Below are 23,620 nucleotides of genomic sequence, written 5' to 3'. Positions count from 1 at the left end.
ATCGAGGCCAATAAATAGACATGATATGGCTACGACTGAACAACTAAAAACACCATTGCATTGTGTGTGAGCGACTCGTGTATCCTTAGACTGTAGGGATATTAGGAATAGCAGCTATAAATGCAAGACTAACTTGGTCACTGGATCATACGATCAATTTTACAGTATACCTACTTGGTAATAACTATCTGCAATAGCATTAATAATCAAAGCTCACAGCGATCGGCATTTAATATAGCCCGAGCGAAGAACATTCTACATAAGTTCTTAAATGCCATAGTCGACGGTCTAGATCCATGCACAGGTCCAGTGACCGGCCGGCAATCGATTTAATTTCCCCTCACTCCAACCCTCTCTCCGCATACACTTGCCATACATCACCTTCCCATCCAGTTCTCCACTACAACCATACCGACTTACAACAACATACTCCGCAATCCATGCGCCCGAAACTCGCCAAGCGAGCTTGCGACGAATGCATTACCCGCAAAGTTAAATGCAGCGGCGCCTGGCCCTGCGACACATGCCGGAGCGCCCCAAAACAGGTGAAATGCACATACCTCAAACCAGCGCGTAGAAGAGGTCCCAAAGTCAGACGTCACACGGGTAAAATCAATACTGTGAGATCTGTTTCGGAGACGGATGCCTCCGCTTCGAACGACAGTCACGATGGTCACAGGACGATCTCTCGGTCAGTACTCGAAACGGTGGTGCGTAGGTACCAGCATTCATCGTACAGTGTTTGGCCGGTGATTGATGCAGAGGTGCTTGTGTGGCGACTCGCGGGCGACGGGGACCATAACACTAATATTTATTGCCTTGCTGCGGCGCTTTGCGCGGCGACGATGGCGCAATTGCAGCTTCCGCCGTTGGTAGATGATGGACAGGTTGTCGACTGTGCAGCAATGGCGAGTGAGTGCATAAGGTTGCGTGAGGAGAGCAATTATAGAGAGAATTTGGATACGAAGAGTATCCTTGTTTCGTTTTTCCTGCATGTGTATCATGCGAAGATCAATAAGCGGAATTCAGCGATGATGTTCATACAAGAGGCTATCTCTGGAGCGAGGCTTTTGAAGCTAGATGAGTGGGATTGTGGCACGAGGGCCAATAGTGATAAGGTAATTGCGAATGAGGAGATTTTGTTCACTCTTCTTTGGGTTTCCGAGAGGTAACGTCACCTTTATGTTTGGGTACGTGGGTAAAGTGGATGTTGATCTTCTCAGGGGCTATGCAATGCACCTTGGGCTCTTACCATCGTATACGAGTCCGATTCGCTTACCGGAAAGAATATATTTAGCAGGCAATGAGTATGCTCAAGGGTTGTTGGAGCTAGCTAAGCTCTTCGCGGCTTTTGATAGCGTCTCTCTCAAACGGAGTACCAGCGCTTCGAACCCTGATGCCATCTCGGCCGATTGCCTTACAGAGACAGAAGCAGCGTTGTCCATGCTTTCGCTAGGAGAGGGTGGCAGGGCAACTGCCCGTATGGCGGACTATTGCATTACCAAGGAATGGATGAGGACGATCATCTGGCAGGAAGCATTGTCTCGACAGATGTTATCCTCCAAAGCCTACGCTGAGCTTCTTACATTCAAGTTCCCAGCCTTTGTCAGTCGGGACCTCTTGTATTCATTACAGGGTTTCTCCGAGTCTGATTTGTTGCCTCTGGGTCGTGATCAGGTATTTTAGCCTCTTTCTCTGCCGACGGTGGTGTTAACACGGTTTCAGTTGTTGAAATGTTTCGAAGTCACAAACTCACTTGCCGATATTGTTCTGTATACGCCCTCAGTTCCATCATATGATCTTCGATTAGGGCCTCAGGACTTTCTGCATGCTTTGTACCAAAAGCTTCTCCCATTTTTAGAGCAAGATGCTATGCTTAAGTCTATCTTGCATGCAAAGACGGCCGAAGCTTTGGTGACCGCACCTGCTCGGTTGTTAAGATTCTATAATGAACAAAAAGCGGATGACGAGAGCACTATGAATGAGTATATGGACCTCTCCGTATATGATGTGGATGAGTTCAATTCACAGCCCTCAACGAGAGTTCATGACTAGTCATACACGGAAAATGCTCTCTGTGTGAATGATGATGGCTGTTACTCCGATACCTGTAGCACGATCCTTCCTGCAATATCACCTTTCTCCATCTCTTCATATACCTGAGGCAACTCTCTAAACTTTCGGACTTTAATCTCTGGTTTTACCACGCCACGACGAACCAAATCGACAGCCTCCATACATTCCTTCAAAGAGCCTACAAGATTTCCGGTAATCTTAAGCCCCTTGATCACGATGGTGCAGATCGGCGTCTCCAACACTGGTCGGCCTGGTGGAATGCCAACGCAGCTCAGCGTCCCACCGACACGTAGCATTTCGCAGGCGTGGGCAAAGGCCCTTGCGCTTCCGGCTGTAACTACGACCGCGTGCGCCCCAAGCCCGGTTATTTCATGGACGCGCTGGACAGGGTCGGTCGAGGTAAAGTCAATAAATTCAGTGGCTCCAAGGCGAAGGACAAAGTCACGTTTGTCCGCGGCATCAACACCAATGACCAATGCTCCTTGGGCTTTTGCATATTGAACTGTTCAAGTCAGCATCATATAAGTGGATACAGCTTCAATTGCGACGACTCACCAGCCAAATGTCCAAGGCCACCTCCAGCCCCAACAACGACCAGCCAGTGCCCCGCCCTGATGTTAGCATTTAGCACCGCCTACGTAGGGTATCAGTATTTCTAGCGGTAGTGACAGGGACATATCAGAACAACTGACTTTATAAGCTGTAACACCGGCACACAAAACCGGCCCAATGACCACCGGGTCAATATCGTCCGGCAAGATCGTCAAGTAATCCGCATCAAGTGCAATAAACTCCTGGAAGCTACCATCCTCATGGTGCAAATGATTTGTGCTCTTGACGCAATACTGCTCCGTCCCAGCGAGACAGAACTCGCAGCGCCGACAGATCCGACTCGAGAATCGGATTCCCACAAGGCCTCCGACCTTCAAATCAGAACCACATCCGGGCCCAAGTGCCACAATCCGGCCTACTCCTTCATGGCCACCGACATGGGGTAGTTTTATCTTGGTTATGGGGTCACCAGACGGGCCAGCTGCAGTGCCGTTCTTTGTATGAAGGTCTAATATCTTAATAGATTAGCATATGTGCATCAAGCCCATGTCATTTGTGTCGCGTATTCTATAATAGCGAAGGAATATATACAAACTCACCACTTTGACAAACACCAGTATACAAAACCTTCGCCAGGACTTCATTCTCTCCCGGTGTAGGAACTGAATATCCCTCACGAAACTCAACGTTTCCACCCAGCTCCGAAACCAGAGCTACAGTCTGAGTAGAAGGGATAGGATCAGAAGTTGGCTGAAGGGCACCCATTATGAATAGAGATATTGTCTTCTTAGTTGTTTCTTCAACCACTCAATGGAGGAAGAGAGTGGAAAGCCATGGTTATAAATAAGTTCGCTGGGTTCCAAATATTGAACCATGTTTGTCTTCGTACGCGAATACTGGATGAATGATCATACGTCTCACTCCTTCCTGTTATAGGATGGAGCTTGCGGGATGGTTGGTAATTCTCCAATTGGTTGCTTTTGCTATGGGACGTGGTAAAGCTTCAACCCAGTCCGGAGAATTGCGTGGGAGGTCAAACTCCCTGTAATGGCCAATACTGTAGTTTTGAAAATTACTCGTAGCACGCTGACTGGAAAGTTCTCGGTTCTATACAACGTACCAGAATTGAAAAATTTCCTTATTCTATTTTTCCATTATTTCCTAGTTAATCGCAGTATAATTAAATGTATAGCCTCCTTTTTCTACTATTCAAAATTTAGTTTTTATTATAACGTAGTTTAATGTTGAACCAGTGATGCTGATGAGCTTAAGATAAGGAAGGACGAAGCAGAGGGCTACATTAATTGAGCTAAAGGCTCTTCAACTCTCCAAGACACAGAAGATGAGGGTTTTTCCATTCAATTTACAGACCACGACGCAATAGAAATAACAATAGAAACAAGGGTTAGACGGATGAAGTCGAAGGCTAGGTATATATGAAAACATATGGACTTGATTGGGAACGAGTGACGACTTTCAGCACGAAGAAACGAGGCTCAAAGCTTGTCGAAGGCATCAACCCTTTGCCTACTGCTATATCCCCTTGGTCTCCCAGGTACACAAATCAGCCGTCCCAGAGACTAGCGACCCAAATGCTATTCGTACAAGTTACATGGACTCTGGAGAACAGAAGTGTGGACAAAAGTTCTATTTTCTCCGCCTATTCAAACCAACAGGATATCAACTCCGTAGAATGGATCTTCCATTCCATTTTTGTCATTCAGTTCACCAACACCAAGTCTCCGAAATTCATATGGACCTCGAGAGGGATCAAGACAAGTCCAGGGAGGTTGATTTCGATGAGGTACCTTTTCTCGGAGATGTCCTAGAACTTGGTCAGCCTCTACTGGCTCGACAACCAAAACAAGGTGGTACCAAAGCTTGTAATCAAGACCTATTAAAGCTTGCATGACAGTTTTTGAGGGGGGAGAAGAGGAAAAGAAAAGAAAAGAGAGAAAATCGTGCCCTGGCTGGCGGTTCAAAATCCCCATGGGCATCCTTCCTTTTAAAGGGAAGATTTGGTGGTCAGAAATGCGGCTCGTGATGGGTCTAGGTAGCCTGATGTGATGTGATCCGTCAGAAGACCATCGCCTACTTATCTAGGTCTTTTTGCCAGCTCATCAGCTATCCAAATTGCCTCACTATCATCATGCCTTAACTTCTTTCATTTGTGCCCATCGGACTTCTTTTCCGGGTGGTATGTATAAGCAATCTAACAATTATATACAATTATACGTATGTACCACTCCGAACGTGCATGCAATAAAACCAAACTAACTCTCGACCTGAACATTTACAGTCGGCTCTGCAAGTATTCCTTGTGCATATCTCCATGCCAGATTATATACGTTTGTAACCACTCTGTCCATACATAGCTGGTTTCTTACCTAGTTCAATAGAACAAAGAAACGTGACCATAATCACAAAATCCCTTTACGGGCACGCACTTCATTTAGTAAGATTGTTATATAGTCATGAGTCAGAATACTGTATAGTGTACACTACCAAAAACCATGCTATATACCCTATGTGGACTTGGACAAGAAGTCCACGGCTTAATGAAGTATACCCAAGCCTTCAAAGAGACACTTCTATCTCAATCCTTAGGGCTACAAAACCCAACCAAAGAAAACCACAAAATGAAAATTACTCCCAACACAAACCTACAGAATTTCCACCTCCATTTCCCAAAAGTCATTTTCAAAATCCCATGTAATTCAAATACGGCCAACACTATCCTAGAACGAGCAGGATTATATTTACATCCGCATATTTCTCCGAATGCAACCCAGCCAAGTGAATTGTAGAAGGTCCCAGACGAAATGGAAACATGAGTAATAGAATTGGGTGGGAAAGTATCTTCTAACACTGTGCTTTCTTGTCATCCCCCTCAGTTTTACTCGTCTACTCCACCTTTTGTCCGGGGTTTGCGGTACGCTATTTCTCCGAGGTATTTCTCCGTGGAGGGTCCTTTAGACTTACTTGACGAATATGAGTGGAGAACTGGCTTGAGGGTAGGTATTGGTTCTTACATGATAGAGTAATTTATTTGAGGGGCATCTAGGGGTGCGAAGATATATATCAGAGGTTATTTCGGAAACTATATTGTCATATAGCCCTAAGGTCGGTCCCGCAGAGCTCGGTATTTTGAGATTTTGTTTCCAACTAAAGCTCTTGCTTTTGTACTTCCTTTCTCACTGTCTGGCCTATCTTGGTGTTTGACTGCTTTCTAAACCCCTGGCGCATGAGGAGATACAAAACCCTTGTAGTCTTCATTTTTGTTAAGTATGTATATCTATAATAGACCTTTGACGAAGTAAATATATTCCTCCTTAAAGGCAGCGCAAAGCTGCTCAAAAATCACTCATTCCAACAACCCAGCTGCAACGGTATCACCTCCAGCCCGAAGAACAATCCTCGTCGGCGCCTCTAAAGGCACTGCATGATCCATTTCCACAACGATTCGTGCCACTGAGCCAGGTCCAACGATCTTTGGCTTCTTCTTGATGGCAGCGCCAGAGCCTTTATCCAACGTTGCGACGAGTCGACTAATCCGTCCAGGCACGTGAAGGCGTCCCCGATGAACATCAACCATGCTGGGCATCAGATGCTCAAATGCCAGCACCTTGGCTGTGAATGATATGATATTAGCAATAGGAGCAGAGGCACGACAGATCACGTCGCCAGAACGCAGGTGAATGGGGTCAATGTTTGCAAGGTTGAGGACCACGTTTTGGCCCGCTACAGCCCAGTCGCTCGGTTCACTGTCCACTTCCAAGCTTCGAACCAATGCCGTTTCGCCGCTAGGCATCGTGAGAATTTGGTCGCCCACTTGCAAGCTGCCAGCATCGATTCGACCAGAGATCGAAAGGGGGTTTTGCACACTTCCACGGAAGACATCACCAATGGTCATTCGCAATGGCTTGTCGAGGGCATGAGAGTAAGGCTCGGTAGCTTCAAGCTCCTCAATTAAGGTGCGACCTGTATACCATGATACGTTTGGATCCTCGCTTCGCTTTGTGACATTGTCGCCACTGATGCCTGAGCATGGCACAAATGCGATGTTTTTGGCTTGGAATCCTGCAGTGGTCAAGAAAGCTGAAACCTGCTGCTCGATCTCGTCATAGCGATCCTTGTTCCACTGCACCGAGTCCATCTTATTCACAGCAACAATAATCCTTTGGACACCCATACTCCGCACTAGAAGAGCGTGTTCCTTAGTCTGACCCTTTAAGCCTGACTCAAAGTTCCCCGTGCCTGAATCAATAACAAGAACAGCAAAATCGGCCTGGCTAGCACCAGCTATCATATTGGGGACAAAGTCTCTGTGGCCGGGAGCATCTACAATTGTGAAGACGGTCTTCTCTGTCTCAAACTTGTTAGTCGCGATATCGATGGTGACACCGCGTGCTCTCTCCTCGGAACCTTGATCCAACACCCAGGCAAGAGCAAAAGAACCTTTGCCTATCTTCTCAGCCTCTCGCCGATACTTGTCAAGGGTACGTTGGTCTATTGCCTTCAGATCAGCAAGTAAGCGGCCCATGAGCGTACTTTTTCCGGCATCGACATGACCTAAGCCACAGTCAACAACACAATCCGGTGATGATAATTGTATGTGAAAACGAACCGATGACTGCGAAATTCATAGCATTTTTCCGCTTCGACTTTTGGTATTCAGATACAACGTCCAGGTTCTTGCTCTTAACGGTCACCTTCTCTGCGACGCTTAGATTGTTCATGCCACCCGCTAAGTCGGTTTGGTTTTTCTTATCGCCAGCCGGCTTAGAAGCAGGCTGTTTCGACTTGAAGCCTGCATGTCTATTAGGGTGAGAGGTCCTATATCTTGCGCCGAATAGCCAAACCTTTTGCAGAGCTCTGTGCGTTCAAGATGACATCATCTGGGCTTGGGCCTGTAAAATCAAAGGGTTCAGTAAGATCTTGTCCGTAAATCTCCATCAGATCCAAAGAAGCTGAGAATAAGGGACTGGGCTCGGTCATCTTTGGCCGCGTAACATCCCCAACGATAGTGCTAGCGAAAGTAGAAGGCGAGGCGCGAATATTGACCGTAGGCTGCTCTTTTTCTTCCTCTTTGACCAAAGGCTCTGCAGTAATCTCTTGTTGCACATTTCCTGGGTTAACCTGCGACGCCCCATTCTTCTTGATTGGTTCAGGAGATGGCGTCTTTTGTGGCGAATGGCTTCCAGGACGGGACAACTTTCCCAAAGGACGCGGCGACTGGGCACCTTCGGGCTTTTGTACTTTTCCATTGCCAGCAAGCCTTTCACGGAGAGATAAAGAAGCGCCTTTCTGCTCCGTTGAAGGCGCTGGTGTCTTATCCGCCTCAGCATTCTGCGCAGGGGCCGCAGTCGAAGCCTTGTCGCCCTCCTTTTTCTTGCGGGCAGCAGCCAAAGCAGCCAGTTTCGAAACTTTTCCACCAGATTCAGGAGCACCACCAAGCAGCCCAAGCCGAGGATAAAGAGGCTCTATGAGAATATCGGCCTTACGATGCGCTGGGACATTGAGCCACGGAGAGTCGCGGAAGAAATCTGCGGCGGAGAAATGTGGGGTTTCTTGCGTAGCCAGATCGGGGGGTAAAGGGTATGCAGGCACTGAAAACCTGTTAGAATATTCTCGAGCTTCCATTTGGAGTCAGTTTACCAGTCAAAAACGAGGGACAGGTTACACTCACCACTATCGCATAGGTGCGACAAAGGGGATTCCGCCGGAGACTCGAGCCCACCCATGGGGAACTGGGGAAAGTTGTAGAACCAAAAGTGACAATGCTTACCTTTCGCCTTCGCCGCCGGAGCGGACGCGCTCTCCTTCTTCTTCATGTCCTTAGCTTTCTTATCTAACCATGCCACCGCAATTAGCGTCCATGCCACCAAAGCGATTTATCCCGTTGAACAGGAACACCCGTTCGTCCATCTGCGCAGTTTTCGTGAACTCACTTCTTAAGTAGTTCACAGACTTTTCCACGTCGTTATAGTAATGCCATAGTGCTTCCTGTACTTCGTCTCGCGTGGCCGTCACGGAAGGCGACCCCGCGAGAAGCTGGCTCAACACCTCTGCAGTACACTGTTCGAGGAATTCCTGTTCTTCGGGATCTGGAGAGTCATATCCATCATCGTCGAAGTCATCCTCATCGTAAGCCACGGCCTTTACGCGATGGCGCGACATGGTGGTGGTTGTGATTGTTGAGGGAGGGGCAGGTGGACTTGGAGGGGTTCAGCCGCACAAGGCTGGTGTGTGGAAGGGAAATAAGATGATATGAGGGCAAGTACTCCAGCACGTTACGTCTCTCAGTGGTTTCTTCTAATTAACCAGATGCCAATTACCTGTCGCAGCGGACCAGGAAAATATTCCAGAAGATTGTCAAGGAAGAAAGAGACGAACTTCCACACGTCATTCCCTCATTTATTGTCCCCGCTCCGCAGACCGCTTTCCCCCCTAATACATAAAAAGGATCCTCTTATTGGCCCTGCGTAGAGCATAGATCCCCGAAGAGTATAAATTGTAAACAAACCGTATAGCAGATGTGAATATTGAAGTTAAGTTGTATTGTTTTCTAAAAATGGCTCTAAGCAACTAGTGACTCAAAACAAGTGTCGTGTCTGTCTGCAGAGCAACTACTACTTACAGCAACACTAACGTATTTCTATCCAGTCCTACTACAAGTCATACCATCATGAATGATCGTCAGTGCGAGATTCTTTCTAAATGAGGGGGTTTATTTCAGTGGACTTCCACCAAAAAAGTCACCTGTTCCCGGACCAGCAAAGCTGCCATTGCTCGGGGTCAGGGCAACCGAGCGTCGGAATCCCTGTCTAGGCGTGGTGGGCGCACTGGCAGCAGGGGCGGTCACTTCAGGAGTGCTGGGGGTGTTTCTACCGCTATTATTCTGCATCGTCACTGCAGTTCCAGGCCGTGATAAAACGGCTGTAGCGCCGTTTCGAGCTGGTGGTCGGAATCCTAGTTTGGATCCCTCGCGGAATAGCTCCTCGAGTATTTGTGAAACAACCCCTGCGTCTTCATATTCCTGGAACTTCTTCCAAAGACGGAGGGCCATACGTGCATCTTCAATAGAGTCGTGCCCTTGGTTATTGTCGGTGGGTTCTTCTTGGATGTATTCCTTGAACACAGCCCACGCTAAGTATCGGAGACTGAGACGCCGATTCTTACCGGGGTGGAAGAACAAATATTGGGTATCGACTGTCTGACTTTTGGGGACTTGGATATTGATTTTGCGGAAATCGGAGGCTAACCCGTGCCCGACAAAAACGCATCCCAAATTGAGGAGTAACCACAACTTCTTATATGCGACTTTAAGTGGGACAAGATTATGTTGACTAGTTCTAGGGTCCAAGTCACCGGGTTTAATGCCGGAGTACTGAGTGACATAGTCAACAATCGTCTCTTTGATGGTGATATAATCGTCGATAAAAGGTACGCCTTCTCGAGTCCCTGAGCCTCTAAGAACGGAAACTCGAGCAAGGCCACTCTTGCTGGGTCGTACAATTTCTTGAGAGCCATCGGCTTTCACGTCGATCTCTGCCTTTTCGAGATCAACAAATTCGGTATCGAGGGCAACAGGAGTACCAGGAGTCGGTTTCTCTTCCTCTGAAAGAGTAGCAAGTGATTCCACGGAGCGACCGCCACTGAAAGGAATTGTCAGCATGGAACTATCTAGGATTTGGAGCATAGAATCAACCTACTTGAGTGACCAATCGCGATAAAGAAGAGTCGTGTCAAGGACGTTCTTCCAGTTGTCATCCCTGGCATGGCGAGCATCCTTTACCTGATATGCCAGCACACACGGCACTTTCCACGGTTGACTGAACCGGAGGGCTTCATCCTTATCTACTTCCGTGACCAGGAAGTCATTGAACAGATGCCATTTATTGGCAGCTTCCGGTTCGCGTGAGGAGATGGACACATTGATAAAGGAGACTAGATGAGCTTTCTGATGCTCAGGAATATCAATTTCTGAAACCACGCCCACCAATTCATACACCACAAGGCCCGGCATGTTGTTCTGCATCCGCATCCGAAGGTCTTCCCCTTCAAAGCACAAAATCTGGCCAGCATCAACTACAAGGCCAACCGCCTCTGGTAGCCATCCTGGAATTGCCCAAAGCCGTCTGCAGATAGGATTATTTAGTGCGGTGTTGAGCATCATAACGAGCGGCATGCGATGTACGGTCTTCCGAATAGCCACTTGCTGGTAACGTCGGCAGTAATTGCACCATCCTCTGTTCTGAGTCTCACGCTCAATGCTTGCTCGTAAAATGTTTGAGAAACGGTACGCAGGGTTCCTACGAATCTGCTTTATATCAATTGCTGGATAAATTAACTCATTAACCAGCGAATTCCCTGGTCGGACGATTTCCTTCTGGCAAAACATGCAGCGAATAGACTCGGAAGCAATGGTTGCTAACTTGTGATCGAGATCATCTGAGCTCGGGAGAATCATGCGGAAATCATGAGAAATTTGGCCAAGGAAGAATCTGTTGACAGCCTGAATTGAAGTAGACAATGACTTATTCGTCAAGTTCTCTTCAAGCAGCCCCAAACTGGAGGCTTCCCGAAAACTGCCGAAAGTCTTTAGAAGATTCGTCGCTTGACAGTTCTGACCGTCTGCTTTCTCAAGCATATCGAAGAGATAGCCCATCTCACATAGAAGGCAGTTTTCAAATATGCATGTGCTTGCGGCGTGATGGAGAGCTACATTTCGTATCAACGGAATGAATTTAAATAGCTGGAGGAGAGCATTCGTGAAGGAGTTTGCAATGTGTGTCTCCAGACCAGAGAATTTGGTCTGGTTATAGAATCTATATCAAATGTCAACTGATCTGTTTTGGTTCGAAGAGCTCAGTGTGTGGCTTACCTAAAGTCGAAATCATCGACACCAAATCGGCTGTATTTGATCTCGACATTACTGTATTTGAGAAGAGGGTCATCCTCTGCTTCACCGTTAAGCTTCGTGCCCGCAAGTGTCTCTGCTGCATCAGTAACGAGGCCATCCGACTTCGCCTTACTTTGTTCTCTTGCCTTTTCGCTCAAGAACTTCGGCGCAATAAGAGCAGATTCAGAATTGGCCAGTGCGCGAGTATTTTCTACTTGATTTCGTCGAGTCTTCTTTGGGTTTGGTGCATAGTGCCCAATCTCCGCGGGACGGAGGTAGGGAATTAGTGCTTGGTCAATAGAGGCCGGCGGGCTGCCGATCTCAAAAACAAGGTGGCTCGGCCATGCAGAAAACAAGCGCTCGTGGTAATATGGCATGCCAATCATATTCAAGGGCGTATCGGGTGACCAGTCAAGGGGTGGAGGTCGGGCAGGTACATCTGCAAATTCAACTTCCTTGCTCATCTCGTTGAAGTGTACCTTCGATGGAGAACCCCACAAGTGGATCGCGCACTCTGCATCATTTATGGCTAACGCCTCCCCAGAAGGCGACAAATCGATACCAAGCATGAACGAAACATTGGCCTGGCGGAGGTTGATTGCGTTAGGGTTCATGAGGTCAACCACCTGCAGCTGACCGGTCTGAGACGCAACGAAACTAGTGGTATGCAGTTTAGGATGCATGCGCACATACGCAGCCCCAGCATGGAAAGGTATAGGAGGTAATGGCGACAGTGTTTTGAGATCATAAACGTTGGCCAAGGGATCGACGATGGGTGATCCCAGATGTCTGACCGAAAATCCACAGGTGACTAGAAGGTCATTCCTAGCATCCATATCATTGACAGCTGTTCCATGAGCCTTCCAAGACTTGACGACACGGAAATCGGTGAGGCTCAAGGCGTTCACTGATCCGGTATCTGTCGCAGCACAAAGATATCGACTCTTTTTCATCATCGTGTAATTATATTCCGTCGGTAGCTTGTCGACTATGTGTCCCTTATCGATATCAATTGTAAACATTGTCTTCTGACACCCGGCCACTATAACTTTGTTCAATTGTGCTGTGAAACTCATGCAACGTAGATCCGTCATATCCTCATGCGTAATGTGCCATTGCGTCAGGCCACGCCGGGTTATCATATGAACACTCTTCGAAGACAACGAGATCACGCCCCTATCATGAAATAGTATCTGCCGCACGGGGCCTTCGGAGACTGGGTGTGCGCGAACGGAGGTATACCTCTGTAATTCTGGACCGCAAAAGGAAGTGATTCGGCCCTACCGACGAAGCAGACGCAGATCAGCACATGGTCAACTTTCAGAATGAATGGCCTTACATATTCGTTCCCTGCCCACAGCAGTTCCATCACATCATCAAAAGCTATTGCTGTCGCAATTGTAGGCATGCCATGTGGGCTTGGAGGTGGCACCGGAATGCGCGACAGTTCATCCCAATCGGCTTCCATGGTGCTAACATTGCACCCGGGTCTTCGCCCGAGCCTCTGTCGTCTTTAAATCAGGTGCAGACGGCGTGTGTGATTCCTAAAGGCTGAAACGGTCCTGTCCATTCGGAAAGAGAGCGAAATCGGGCATTGTTCGGCGTAGACGCGATTGCGGGGGGAGCTAACAAATGTCGTTTTCCAGGGTCGCAGCACACGGTCTTGAAGGGTAGGAGCCGACCCAAACTATCCCATTCACCAGTAATATTACCCGTCTGTGTTCGAAAATATACTTGGAAAGCCCCCCAAGCATGCTATCTGCACAGGTGAGGCGGTAATACTGATGAGGTACCGACACGTCATCACGTGAAAGCTAGAGCGGGGGGCATGCTGTATCGCCTTAGGCAGCGATCAGGTAGCCAAAAAGGAAAAACACATAAAAGTACGTCCCCGAGTTATAGAGTATGCACCTGTAGGGAGTACGGAGTACTGCTTGCCCTAATGCCATATCTATACCACAAATCAGGACAGTGAGGTCATATGTATTTGATAATAATTCCATCTATCAAGCCTCGTAGTTATATCTTCTTGAGCATAGACTCGCATCAAAAGTTTAGAACACACTAGGCAAAACAATCCATAGGACATACATGGAAGATAGCACTAATATCCAATGCCAATTCAGCACGGAAATAAAGTATACTCATTGCACGTAAAGCTTAACGAAACTTAAACTATATTGCAAGTACTCATACAGAATAGTAATCCAGCTCATTTATGGTACTACTTAAATGCGATTGACCGCACATTGTGCCATATCATAGGACAGCCAGAAAGGACCGCCAGATGACAATACTTAGCTCAGGGGGAAAATTCCGACCGTGGAAAAGGCCTTCGTTGCTTGCATACTGCAGTATTAATGAATCCGCCAAAAGGGATCATGTAAATTTAAATTTTTATCAGATTATGCATTGTACAGTAAGGCATTTGACTTGATTCTTTATTTGAAAAAGCAATCGCTTTTAAAGGCGTGATAAGCTCGAGGTCTTGAGCCTTCAGAAGATACAGGATCACATTCCCCCTCTGGAGACTGTATAAAACTAGGGTTTAGCCCCTTCTTCACCCCCCGTTGTAGAATAGTGCGCTTACAAGTAGTTGTACCTATATACCAACTTCTATTGCATGACGGCGATAGATTTATTCTACAAGATGTAATAATCTTCGCTGAGCGTACGATTGGTAGAGCTTTTAATCGGTGCTAAGGGAGACGTCCACACGCTGCCGTTTCTATCGGCTGCGACTAGTCTAGAGGCGTTCACAACCAGTGCCAGTAAGTACATGGACATACTACTGGGATGCAGATCAGTCTAGCCATATCGTGATCATTTCTGATTCTGAACTGTTGCGACTATGCGGATTCCATCTGCATATTCAAACGAAGTGCATCGAACACATGGCAAACGTCCATATTCGTCATTTGGCTAGGCACAAAACAGAGCGCAAGTAAATGATTGAACACACGGCTACCAAGATCGACAAAGCAGGCTAATGTAACAGAACAAGAAAAAGCAATCCCCCGGCGCTCGCCTAGACCCGAGACCAAGCATCAAACCCTCATCGCGTTACACAAACCTCAATGGGAAAATGGTGCCAATACGCCATTCCATTAGGTGAAATCATGATATTCAGATCTTGTAAGCCTCGCCGCTAGCTATTAGCGATAAAATGAAGCCGGGTTGGAGTTAGGCGCCGTTCCTTGCGATGGGTTGTATGCTTGATAGCCTCCTGCTCCGGGGGTTAAAGGGTAAGGTGTCGGTGTTGACGATGTGCCTGGGACAGGGGGTGGCTGATGCATTGGTGGTTGTTGATTGGAAGCTGAGCCTGTAGGGTACGGGGCCTGTGGCTTAGCTGCATCCTCAGGGGCATAAGGGGGGTATTCCTGTTGTTGTTGTTGCTGTTGTTGTTGTTGTTGTTGTTGTTGTTGTTGTTGCTGCTGATGTTGCTGGAAGGGTGGCTGGGCAGCCGGCGGGGCTTGTCCACTAGCAGGATATGGAAGCCGTTGGCTTGCGGAAGGATGCTCCACAGGGGAGTCATAAACAGATGTTCCCAGTTCTTGCGGGTGTTCATATGTTGATTCTGGTCGATGATGCACAGGCTGATAGGATGCTCCAGCTGGGGGTGTGCAGTTCCGTTGATCGGGGGATTGAGACGGCGGAGGGTACATAGGCGCTTGGTCTGCACCGTAGTAAGGGGATGTATTGGGCTGGTGTGATTGGGTTTCTTCTCGTGAAATTAGAGCTATGCTTGCTGATAATATCCACTGGCGATCACAAACCTTGAGGCCGAGGGCTGAAATATCTTTGAGGATCAGATTGCGGAGGGCCCTGAGGATAGCCCATGGATGCCGCAGGCCCGGGATACCCATACTGGGATGGACCAGGCCTGCCATACGGAGGCTGGGCGGGGTGCGACATGGATGCCTCCAGAAGAGATTCATAGTCCCGTCTCGCTTTAATGAACTTCTCATTAAGTTGGGTAAACTCATCTTGGTACGCATCAGCAAACGAACTGAAGCGGACGTTCAAGCGACTATACCTTTTTTCTGAGAATATTTGCCGATGAGCTCAATCAGCTTAGGTCGAATTGCCAAAGTTGAGTGGTACAGGGCCGTGATTTCCTCATTATCCTGAACGTTTGGTTCGGTGCTACGCGTGCTGAGGAGTGTCAATAATTTCTCAACGTTCTTTATCTGGCCGAACACCTCGCCTTCCATCTGAGCTTCCCGCTGTAACTCTTCAACTGTAGGATCAGGGAGCTTTTCAACATAGTTGAGGGGGAAAATGCCTGTTTGCCCTCTTAGAGAGCCTTTCCACCAATCCTTATACACGGATTCGAGCACTGCAATGACATCGCCTCTGCGGAATTGTAGTTCGCCAGGTTCTGAAGGCTGGAAGTCATAGAGCGCCCTAACTCGCGAGACCGTGGCAGCAGAAGTACCAGAAGGAACCGCCTGATGTGTCGGAGCTTGTGCCTGGCTGGCAGGAGCAGCACTAGAAGTACTTGACTCCGGCTTTGGCTCAGGGGCCACAGGGTTCTTTTCTCTAATTGAGAGCGCTAGCGCCATTTGCAATTCCTCCTCTTCTTTCTGACGATCCGCATCCGTTATCTCTGTCTTCACGGGCTTTGAAGGGGGCTGCAGGTTCGGGTCTGCCCGATTAGGATGTAAGTAACGAGTCCCACCAATGTAACGTTCCGTCAGTAACTTACTCTGTGTCTTCAACTTCATATATGCTTGCTCCATAATACCGAAGTCTGGGTTACTTGAAAACATGTCTGTCCACTCTTGCATACGCTCTAGAATCTTTGCCTTGACCTGCTGGTGGGTGTTCTGCCGGGAACGTTGTCAGAGCCTACGTCAGATGCAGTACGGCAACGATACGTACTCTATCACTAGCAAGACGGAGCAGGGCATCCGTGAAGCTTCGCGAAGCCAGTTCACGGTGTATCTTCGGACCGCAATTCTGTGCCAAAGCATTGCCCAACTATGAGAAATGTGAGAGTTTGTCCCGGACATATTCTAGGTGTTTTGAACGGGGGTGCGAACCTCCAGAGTATACAGTTGTACATTCGCGTTTCTATGCGCAAGTCTCTTGATCAGAGCCGCAACGGCATCTTTCGCACTATACCCAGGAACCCATATTAGCACAGATTCGTACAGACCCGGACAGATAGACCAAAGGACCAGACTTACCCAGACTCCTCCGCCGCAACTTTATCGCACACATCCTATTAGATCAAGACATCAGATAAGTACACCCAAATCTGATTGCGGTAGATTGAAGTGTTGAAAAAGTTCCCATACAAGAATATATTCCCAATTCTCCGATGTCAGATTTTCGTCAGTCGCCTTGGCTAATTGCGCAAAGAGTCACGTCAGTAAGCTCTACAAAGAAACTGGCCGGATATCTCGTCCACGCATTGCATGGCAGTATGAAGAATGTGTGACTAGGATATCGTACCGACTGCGTCATCAAAAGCGTTCTGCTGTGCGCGGAACATCGTGGTTGTTCTTCCTCAAGCTAAGCTAACCGACAGCGTAATGTCTGAATTGACGGTGACAGGTAGGATCGTATTTCGCTCAAGAGAATACGAGGCTTGTAGTCGGTCTAGGGAAGTTGATCGCCTGCAGGTATTGACTCGGCTAGATGTAGCCACTAAATTCTGATGGCCTCCAGGTCCCTGATCAACGCCCGGTGCGGGGAACCGGTCGACGGTATCGAGACGAAAGACAGAAGTCGGCTCGCTGTTGAGCAGTGGCTATTGGCTTCGTGGAGATTATAAGGGGCAACAGGCTCCCGCTAAGAACTGGGAGGGATCTCAGGAATAACGAAGGAACGTTAAGATCTCGGGCATTCAGTGGCAGGCTGCAACTGATACTGCCTTACGGTCCTAGTAGTACTAGTATCCTCCTAAACAGGTGATCGCGCAGGCGGAGAGCTGCGCCTCTGACGCTGACTGGCCGCGCGCTACGCCCGAATAAGCGAGTTCGGGCCCTATGACGATATTACCAACTATGACGGAAACTTATCAGGCAGGTACAGTACATATGTACCAGCCCACTTCCACGATGGTTACCAGTACTCCTGGTGTCTAGGTAGATAGTGTACCGCATAATTGTAAAAAAGCAAATACAAAACACTATGAGTATTGGTTCCTTTCACTTGGATTGGGATAAGTACGTCCACGAGATGGATACAACTGCCTAACCAATACCCAGAATTTGAAGTGGACAAAAATACACATTACCATGATTTTACGTGTCCCGTAGGCATTACATTCTTGAACTATTTAAAGCACAACTGTCTTTCGCAGAGCTACTAGAGAGACCAGAACGCTGTGCAGAATACCTCGCGAATCTGTAGTACAAATACCGAAGATCACCCAGACGGGATATATGTACAACCTCAGTAGCTTTTCAGTCGCCGTTCGGTTCAGCTCATTATGAGAACTATGTTAACGGAGAGGACATCGGAAAAGACTGCGCTCATTTTAATTGAACTAATATCTAAACTGCCAGGAAAGTAGCGGACATCATGAGGATAGTGAACAAGAAGTCATATATTAAACCGGGAAGAGGCCTAGCCGTGCCTTGGTATGTGCTGCTGAAGCCTAGGTTACTCTTCCCACATGGAAGCTCATTCATTATGAAGGGTCATATCCCGCTAGCTCTAGCTTTCAATCCCGCTGGCCCATAAAGCAGAATTACCGGCCAATAATGATAAACGAAGGGAACCGCATATAGGATTTACAGTATTTTTCATCATCCCAAATATCGGTGATGATACAAATAAAAAGAGTGAGGTATGAAATAACATCATCACAGTAAGAGAATATATTCGAACGTGAGGTAAGGTGGGAATTTTTCGTAAGCCCTGTCACAGCAGGAAAGCAAGAAGTGCAAAGCCATCAATCATCGCCATCTATGAGATTTAGATCCAGAAGAAGAGAAACACGGGCATGGGAGGTCGTCATGAAAGATTGTGCCATTATGCAGCAGCAGCATATCATGGCCCAGCAAGATATAAGAAAACATCAGGAGCAATGGGTATCTGGAGAAGACAGAAGACATCGACGTATATAGAGACAATTAAATGTGAAGAGGCTCAATGACCCCCTTTTTGAGCTTTCTCCTGGGCCCTGCTGAGCCGTGCGGCTTTTACAAGAGGTGCTAGATGGGATAGAGGAGCACAAAAAGACATAAAAGGGTGCTGTTTGCAATGCGTTAGCACAACTTCTGTTGACTGGAGTCGGGAACATACCTTCAACAAGTCATGGGCGGAGGCTCTCTTTTCGGGATCGACCTTCAGTGCAAGATGCAAGAAGTCTCGGAAAACCGGCGTCAAGCTCTGCTCATCCTTGATCGTGGGAGTCCCATTCGTTGCGATCAAGTATAGTGCCCGCAAAGGTGACTCGGTGAGATACGGAGGCTCGCCCTCAATCATCTCGATAGCCATAATTCCCAAGCTCCAAATGTCAACTTTGCGACCATACTCTTTTCTCGTGACGACTTCCGGAGCCATCCAGTATGGGGTGCCGACCATAGTGTTTCGTTTATTGTGCGAGTCGTTAATTTGGGCGCAGAATCCAAAATCAGCTATACTAGGTTAATAGATATAGGGTGAAATATGAACGAAAGGAGACTTACTCAATTTTATATTGCCATCCAATGAGAGGAGAATGTTGTCTGACTTGATATCACGATGGATTACACCTTTGGAGTGAAGGTGCTGTAGGCCATTCAGAGTCTTCAGGGGAAATGGTTAGGATCCGGCCCTCATGTGAACAAGGGTATTTTGGGAAACTCACCTCTCTGCAGACGGCAGCAATCTGCCCTTCACTCATGATATTGAAAGTGACCACATCGGTAAGACTGCCACCCTCCATATATTCCATCACCACCCAGAGGTCCAGGCCATGAAGATAACTGTCCAGGAAATTGACTATGTTCTTGTGCTTACTGTCTTTCATGACGAGAATCTCATTTATAATAAGATCCTTCTTTGGCTGCAGATCAAGATTCATTTGCTTTATGGCAACACAGCTGCCTGTTCCATTGTGGTACGCAGTGAATACGCCACCAGAAGCACCCTGGCCAATCTTGTTCAAGTTGTAGTACATCTTAGTTGGATCGCCAGGGGTGCAAATGGCGACCAATCGTGACCGTATATCCATGGCATTGCTCTGGCGAGCTCGTTGCCGTGGGCGAGCAGCGGGAACGGCACGAGCGCCTTGTTGAAGCGCAGCAGATGGATCCTCCACAGGCGACACCTGTTGTGGAGTTGGTTGCGTCGCTTGTTTTTGTTTTGGATGCTGTGCCTGCTGTTGGCGTAGGCTTTGGCTGCGGTCAAGCTGCTTGCTTGCAATTGCCTGTTGGGCTGTAGCCATCGCTTGCTCCTGTTGTTGTTGGTACTGTGTTGGCGTAGAAGCAACAGCTGGTGACACCCATGGAGCCGCTGCGCCGTTAGCCTTGGAGTTTGATCTGCTCAGCTGCGGCCCAGACTGCAACGGCTCGGATTCCAGGATGGGTGGTGTGCCAAATGGCTGAGCATTCTCCGGAATCGTTCCGAACTGAGGCCAGGGATCCTGTACTGGTCTTGTCGTAGTGTATGAAGCAGTAGTTGGGGGCTGAGGAGCAGGGCGGGCGGGCGTCATATTAGCGGCAGCTGGGGGCCTTGGAGGAGCCCGATTGGGTACAAGGCCACTGACAGGGGGTGACATAGCCTGGGCTACCGCTGGAGCACCCCGGGGGATCGGAGGTGGAGCTCTTGGATTCTCAAAACTCCCCTCATGGTTTTGTGGAAAGCGGGGACTCGTGGGAGATGAGGCTCGCTGGCCCACCGTGCCATAGGGAGTCGAGCCACCAGAACTGGGCTGCGACGAGGAAGTGGTAACTGGTTGATGATGGGCATATGCGTGGTCAAACTTGTGCCACACCTCATCATCTCCTTGCGCATTCTTCTCGTAGAATCTCATGATATCAACCATAGTTTGCGGGTGTTCTTCCTGCTCCTTCTTTGAGATACCGCTTTCCTGTAACAGCCGTTGCCATTCTTTAGGCAGGCCAGTGAACTGGCCCGTCTGATTATCATAGCCAACATGTGTGACATGGACGGGATTTTCCGGTGCAGAGATCTTAATACCACGAGGAGAACCCAGCATGCTGTTGACGAAGCTGGAGAAACTGGCTTTCTTACTTCGCCCCACCGGTTTAGTGCCATTTCCCTCATCGGAATATCGCTTAGTATTCGTCGAGCGATCGCTATCCGTTCTGTTTACTAGGGCATCCATACGGTTGTGTAGGGCGGTGAAGCTAGCAGATTGTCTAAGTCCTCGAGTGTCGGGGGCTGTCTGAGACCGCAACGTCGGAGGTTTCTGGATGGGTTGTTTGTCGGACTCGGCAGTATTTTCTTGCAAAGCACTTAGCATACCCCGTGAATCAAACGGCGTACCGATCAATTCATCTGAGCTTTGGTCGTTGAGTGAGAATCGTCCCGAATGGGGTGGGCGGGATTTGGTTGTGTTGTGGTTACCAGAGAAATAGCCAGATTCGTTGTTTGCAAAAACTGGGGATGGCCCGCCACTGTTCTGATCCAGAGAGGATGTAGAAGATCCGTATGCGTTGGATCTCGTGCGCGAATGTTCTCGGCTTCTGCTGGCAGAAGAACGCGGGTACACGGGCGCTGAGGGGTGTCGTTTAAGTGACGTGTTGCTCTGCTGACTCTTAAGCATGCGGGAACCGATACTAGGAGCGTCCTTGTGAAGCTTGCTTGACGGTCGTCGAAATTTGAGGGAAGAAAAACTATCGTGATTCATGACGTGCGTATTTTAGGGGGGGTGTTCCAGCAGGTCGGGAGGTTTGGTGGTCGCAGGGTAAGTGCCGCTAGGCTCAGTGATGGGCTTGATTGGAGGGACTGGAGGGGGGGGGGAAAGCCACCTGTGGTGAGGCGGTGCTTTCTGGCTGGGCAGCCCAGTCCGTCAATATCGATTGTGGAACTAGGTAGTACTTCCGGGGGGTGCGTGATGCTGTATGGTAGGATGTGTCCACTGAGAGGAAGGTTGTCGTTGGAGCAATGAGGGGATCGGGGATGCAAGAAGATCCAGATAGCAATGCAAGGGAGGAGGGCACGAAAAGAAGCTGCCGCGGGCTACCGTCAACCAGTGGTTAGCACGTGGAGAGCCGCTCGCTGGATGGATCAGAAACAAAACTGTCCAAACGATTAATTCGATAAAGTAGACTTTAAAGGCGGTGACGGGCTTTCAACTCCGAGAGGGAGGAGCATGAAAGGGGAACCCAAAAAAAAATAATAAAATAATAAATAATATATAATAAAATGAGCAATTTTTATGAATAGAGGACAGGACAAAAGCAAAAAAGAAACTTGAGAAAGAGATGTGATTAACCGACAGCTCAACACACAGATCTGCAACCCATGGGGTGGGAAAAGCAAAGCAGAGAAAAAAAGAAAAAGAAAAAGAAAACGCAATACCAATGCTATGACGGTGACAACTCGAGAAGAGGAGTACGGAGAATAATTAATCAACCTCAGTTGGGGGGGCAGTGATTTAGTTAGATTGGAGGCTGGACCAGCTACGGGGGACAAGCGAGTGCCAAACGGCCCGTCCAGCGTCAATACTTGCAATAATAATATTATTAACAACGGTACATGCAGCACTTATGGGGAAGGATAATTTCTTTCACAGGCCAGCCACTGGGGTTGTTGACTTGGCTTGATCCCATTGTCACCGTTGAAAAAAAAAAAAAGAAAAGAAAAAAGAAAAAAGAAAAAAGAAAGAATTAATAATGATAAATAACGATAAATAGAATAATAAAAATAAGGGCGGTCAATGGATATTAATGCTATTAAACTTTTTGTACATATTTATTGATTTTTTTTTTATTATCTTTTTCTTTCGATCCGTCTATAAGATCGTTGCATAACAAACCCCATGATTACTAGTAGTACTTTTGGTATGATACATACGAGAACTACGCAGGTTACAAAGTCCTGATAACTACTTACTAGTAGAGACTTGGAAAGCCCGTCACTCTGTACTAGGGTATACATCATCTGTCTCAGATAATCCCATCCTCTAAGCAAAAAGAAAAATTCTAGACACCTTTTAGACTCCATTCTAATGGGGTCGTCGACTTGTTGGACCCGAACTACTCCCGTACACCCACCCTCACTTTTGGGAAATTACAAGCCGAGTCCACACGGTCTGTTAGTCGGAGAAGATATCCTTCAGATCAGTGTGGCTCCATCTTGATTTTATGTTATTTTATTTATGACTCCCCCTTTCAATTCTCAAGGTACTCCGGTAAAGTGGTTTCATTTATCTTCATCGACCTTTTCCGATCGTCCTCCAACCTAAATCTCAAGGCGCAATGTGAAGCTAACATCCTTCGAAACATTCTTGAGGTGTCTGGTCGAAGCTCCACTTTAGAAGGCGGGGCTAAAGTTCCATGACACGGCCGGCCTATGGTTGGATAGAATGTTCCAACCCGTCAACCAGACTTTCCCTGAACCATAATTCGAATGACATATTTGCCAACCCTGAGCTTCGACTCGCATCTCCGGGATTGGTTCGGTTGGGATCAGATAGCGCCTTAATTTCCACTGTCTCGACTGCCGGAGACAATCACCGCCTTACCATGTTGCTTATTATTTTTGATTCGGGTTTTTTTCTGGTGCTGTGTAGCCCTAATCAGCAACCATAGTACGTAGGAAATCGAGAAGGGCAATTTAGTGGATCTTCACGCCTCGGGAGCTCAGGTCTCTTCTTCCTCCACCCACCAACAAAGTTAATTAGAGAGAGTACCACGCAAACCAAATATTTAATAAAATCAAATTTAAAAAAGGGGAGGAACAGCAAAAAGTGAAGACGTAATGACTGCTGTGAACATTCTGCCCAACCGTTTTGCTCCCCGGCCTCAGAATTTCTGTACATACTATCCTGCAGGTACAGTACCAACTACCAACATCATCCTCGGTCGACCGGATGAACAAACTCCTACTCATCCCCTGCAGTCAGAACACACAGCCCAGCCAAGTCGCACAAGTGTTTCTCATTCCCAACTAATCAGG

At 47.8% G+C, this 23,620-nt stretch overlaps 6 protein-coding genes across 6 annotated transcripts; 1 reads left to right on the top strand and 5 right to left on the bottom strand.

The window, feature by feature from the left end:
• Positions 1-845: 845 nt before the first annotated feature.
• Positions 846-2,055, top strand: BDV27DRAFT_154610 (putative C6 transcription factor; the record flags this gene model as incomplete). Its single annotated transcript, XM_032071988.1, has 3 exons — positions 846-1,168; positions 1,224-1,677; positions 1,726-2,055. 3 exons carry the CDS (start codon positions 846-848, stop codon positions 2,053-2,055), a joined length of 1,107 nt encoding a protein of 368 aa, XP_031930937.1.
• A 41-nt stretch (positions 2,056-2,096) lies between these two features.
• BDV27DRAFT_154609 (zinc-dependent alcohol dehydrogenase) lies at positions 2,097-3,393 on the bottom strand (the record flags this gene model as incomplete). Its single annotated transcript, XM_032071987.1, has 4 exons — positions 2,097-2,578; positions 2,632-2,710; positions 2,769-3,136; positions 3,228-3,393. The coding sequence occupies 4 exons, from the start codon at positions 3,391-3,393 to the stop codon at positions 2,097-2,099; spliced, it is 1,095 nt and encodes a 364-aa protein (XP_031930936.1).
• A 2,484-nt stretch (positions 3,394-5,877) lies between these two features.
• On the bottom strand, positions 5,878-8,988 carry BDV27DRAFT_123280 (putative translation elongation factor EF-1 subunit). Its single transcript, XM_032065838.1, has 5 exons — positions 8,580-8,988; positions 8,417-8,479; positions 7,491-8,237; positions 7,256-7,438; positions 5,878-7,200 (listed from the first exon to the last, which is right to left on the bottom strand). Exons 1-5 carry the CDS (start codon positions 8,806-8,808, stop codon positions 5,993-5,995), a joined length of 2,430 nt encoding a protein of 809 aa, XP_031930935.1. The 5' UTR covers positions 8,809-8,988; the 3' UTR covers positions 5,878-5,992.
• A 213-nt stretch (positions 8,989-9,201) lies between these two features.
• On the bottom strand, positions 9,202-13,231 carry pan2n2 (poly(A)-specific ribonuclease). The gene is made up of 5 exons (XM_032065837.1): positions 12,873-13,231; positions 11,516-12,813; positions 10,994-11,459; positions 10,344-10,930; positions 9,202-10,286 (listed from the first exon to the last, which is right to left on the bottom strand). Exons 1-5 carry the CDS (start codon positions 12,999-13,001, stop codon positions 9,359-9,361), a joined length of 3,408 nt encoding a protein of 1,135 aa, XP_031930934.1. The 5' UTR covers positions 13,002-13,231; the 3' UTR covers positions 9,202-9,358.
• Positions 13,232-14,313: 1,082 nt separating this feature from the next.
• BDV27DRAFT_123277 (ESCRT-0 subunit protein HSE1) lies at positions 14,314-17,414 on the bottom strand. The gene is made up of 9 exons (XM_032065836.1): positions 16,994-17,414; positions 16,837-16,886; positions 16,726-16,760; positions 16,579-16,654; positions 16,418-16,516; positions 16,242-16,362; positions 15,570-16,181; positions 15,310-15,519; positions 14,314-15,254 (listed from the first exon to the last, which is right to left on the bottom strand). The coding sequence occupies exons 1-9, from the start codon at positions 17,031-17,033 to the stop codon at positions 14,689-14,691; spliced, it is 1,809 nt and encodes a 602-aa protein (XP_031930933.1). The 5' UTR covers positions 17,034-17,414; the 3' UTR covers positions 14,314-14,688.
• A 596-nt stretch (positions 17,415-18,010) lies between these two features.
• Positions 18,011-22,001, bottom strand: pakA (mitogen-activated protein kinase kinase kinase kinase STE20). The gene is made up of 4 exons (XM_032065835.1): positions 19,341-22,001; positions 19,180-19,279; positions 18,794-19,128; positions 18,011-18,742 (listed from the first exon to the last, which is right to left on the bottom strand). The coding sequence occupies exons 1-4, from the start codon at positions 21,345-21,347 to the stop codon at positions 18,638-18,640; spliced, it is 2,547 nt and encodes an 848-aa protein (XP_031930932.1). The 5' UTR covers positions 21,348-22,001; the 3' UTR covers positions 18,011-18,637.
• Positions 22,002-23,620: the final 1,619 nt, after the last annotated feature.

This window comes from Aspergillus caelatus (assembly GCF_009193585.1).
Source record: "Aspergillus caelatus strain CBS 763.97 unplaced genomic scaffold BDV27scaffold_30, whole genome shotgun sequence".
Classification (NCBI taxonomy): domain Eukaryota; kingdom Fungi; phylum Ascomycota; class Eurotiomycetes; order Eurotiales; family Aspergillaceae; genus Aspergillus; species Aspergillus caelatus.
The sequence above is the reverse complement of the archived record's forward strand: the minus strand, read 5'-3'. Positions and strand labels throughout refer to the sequence as shown.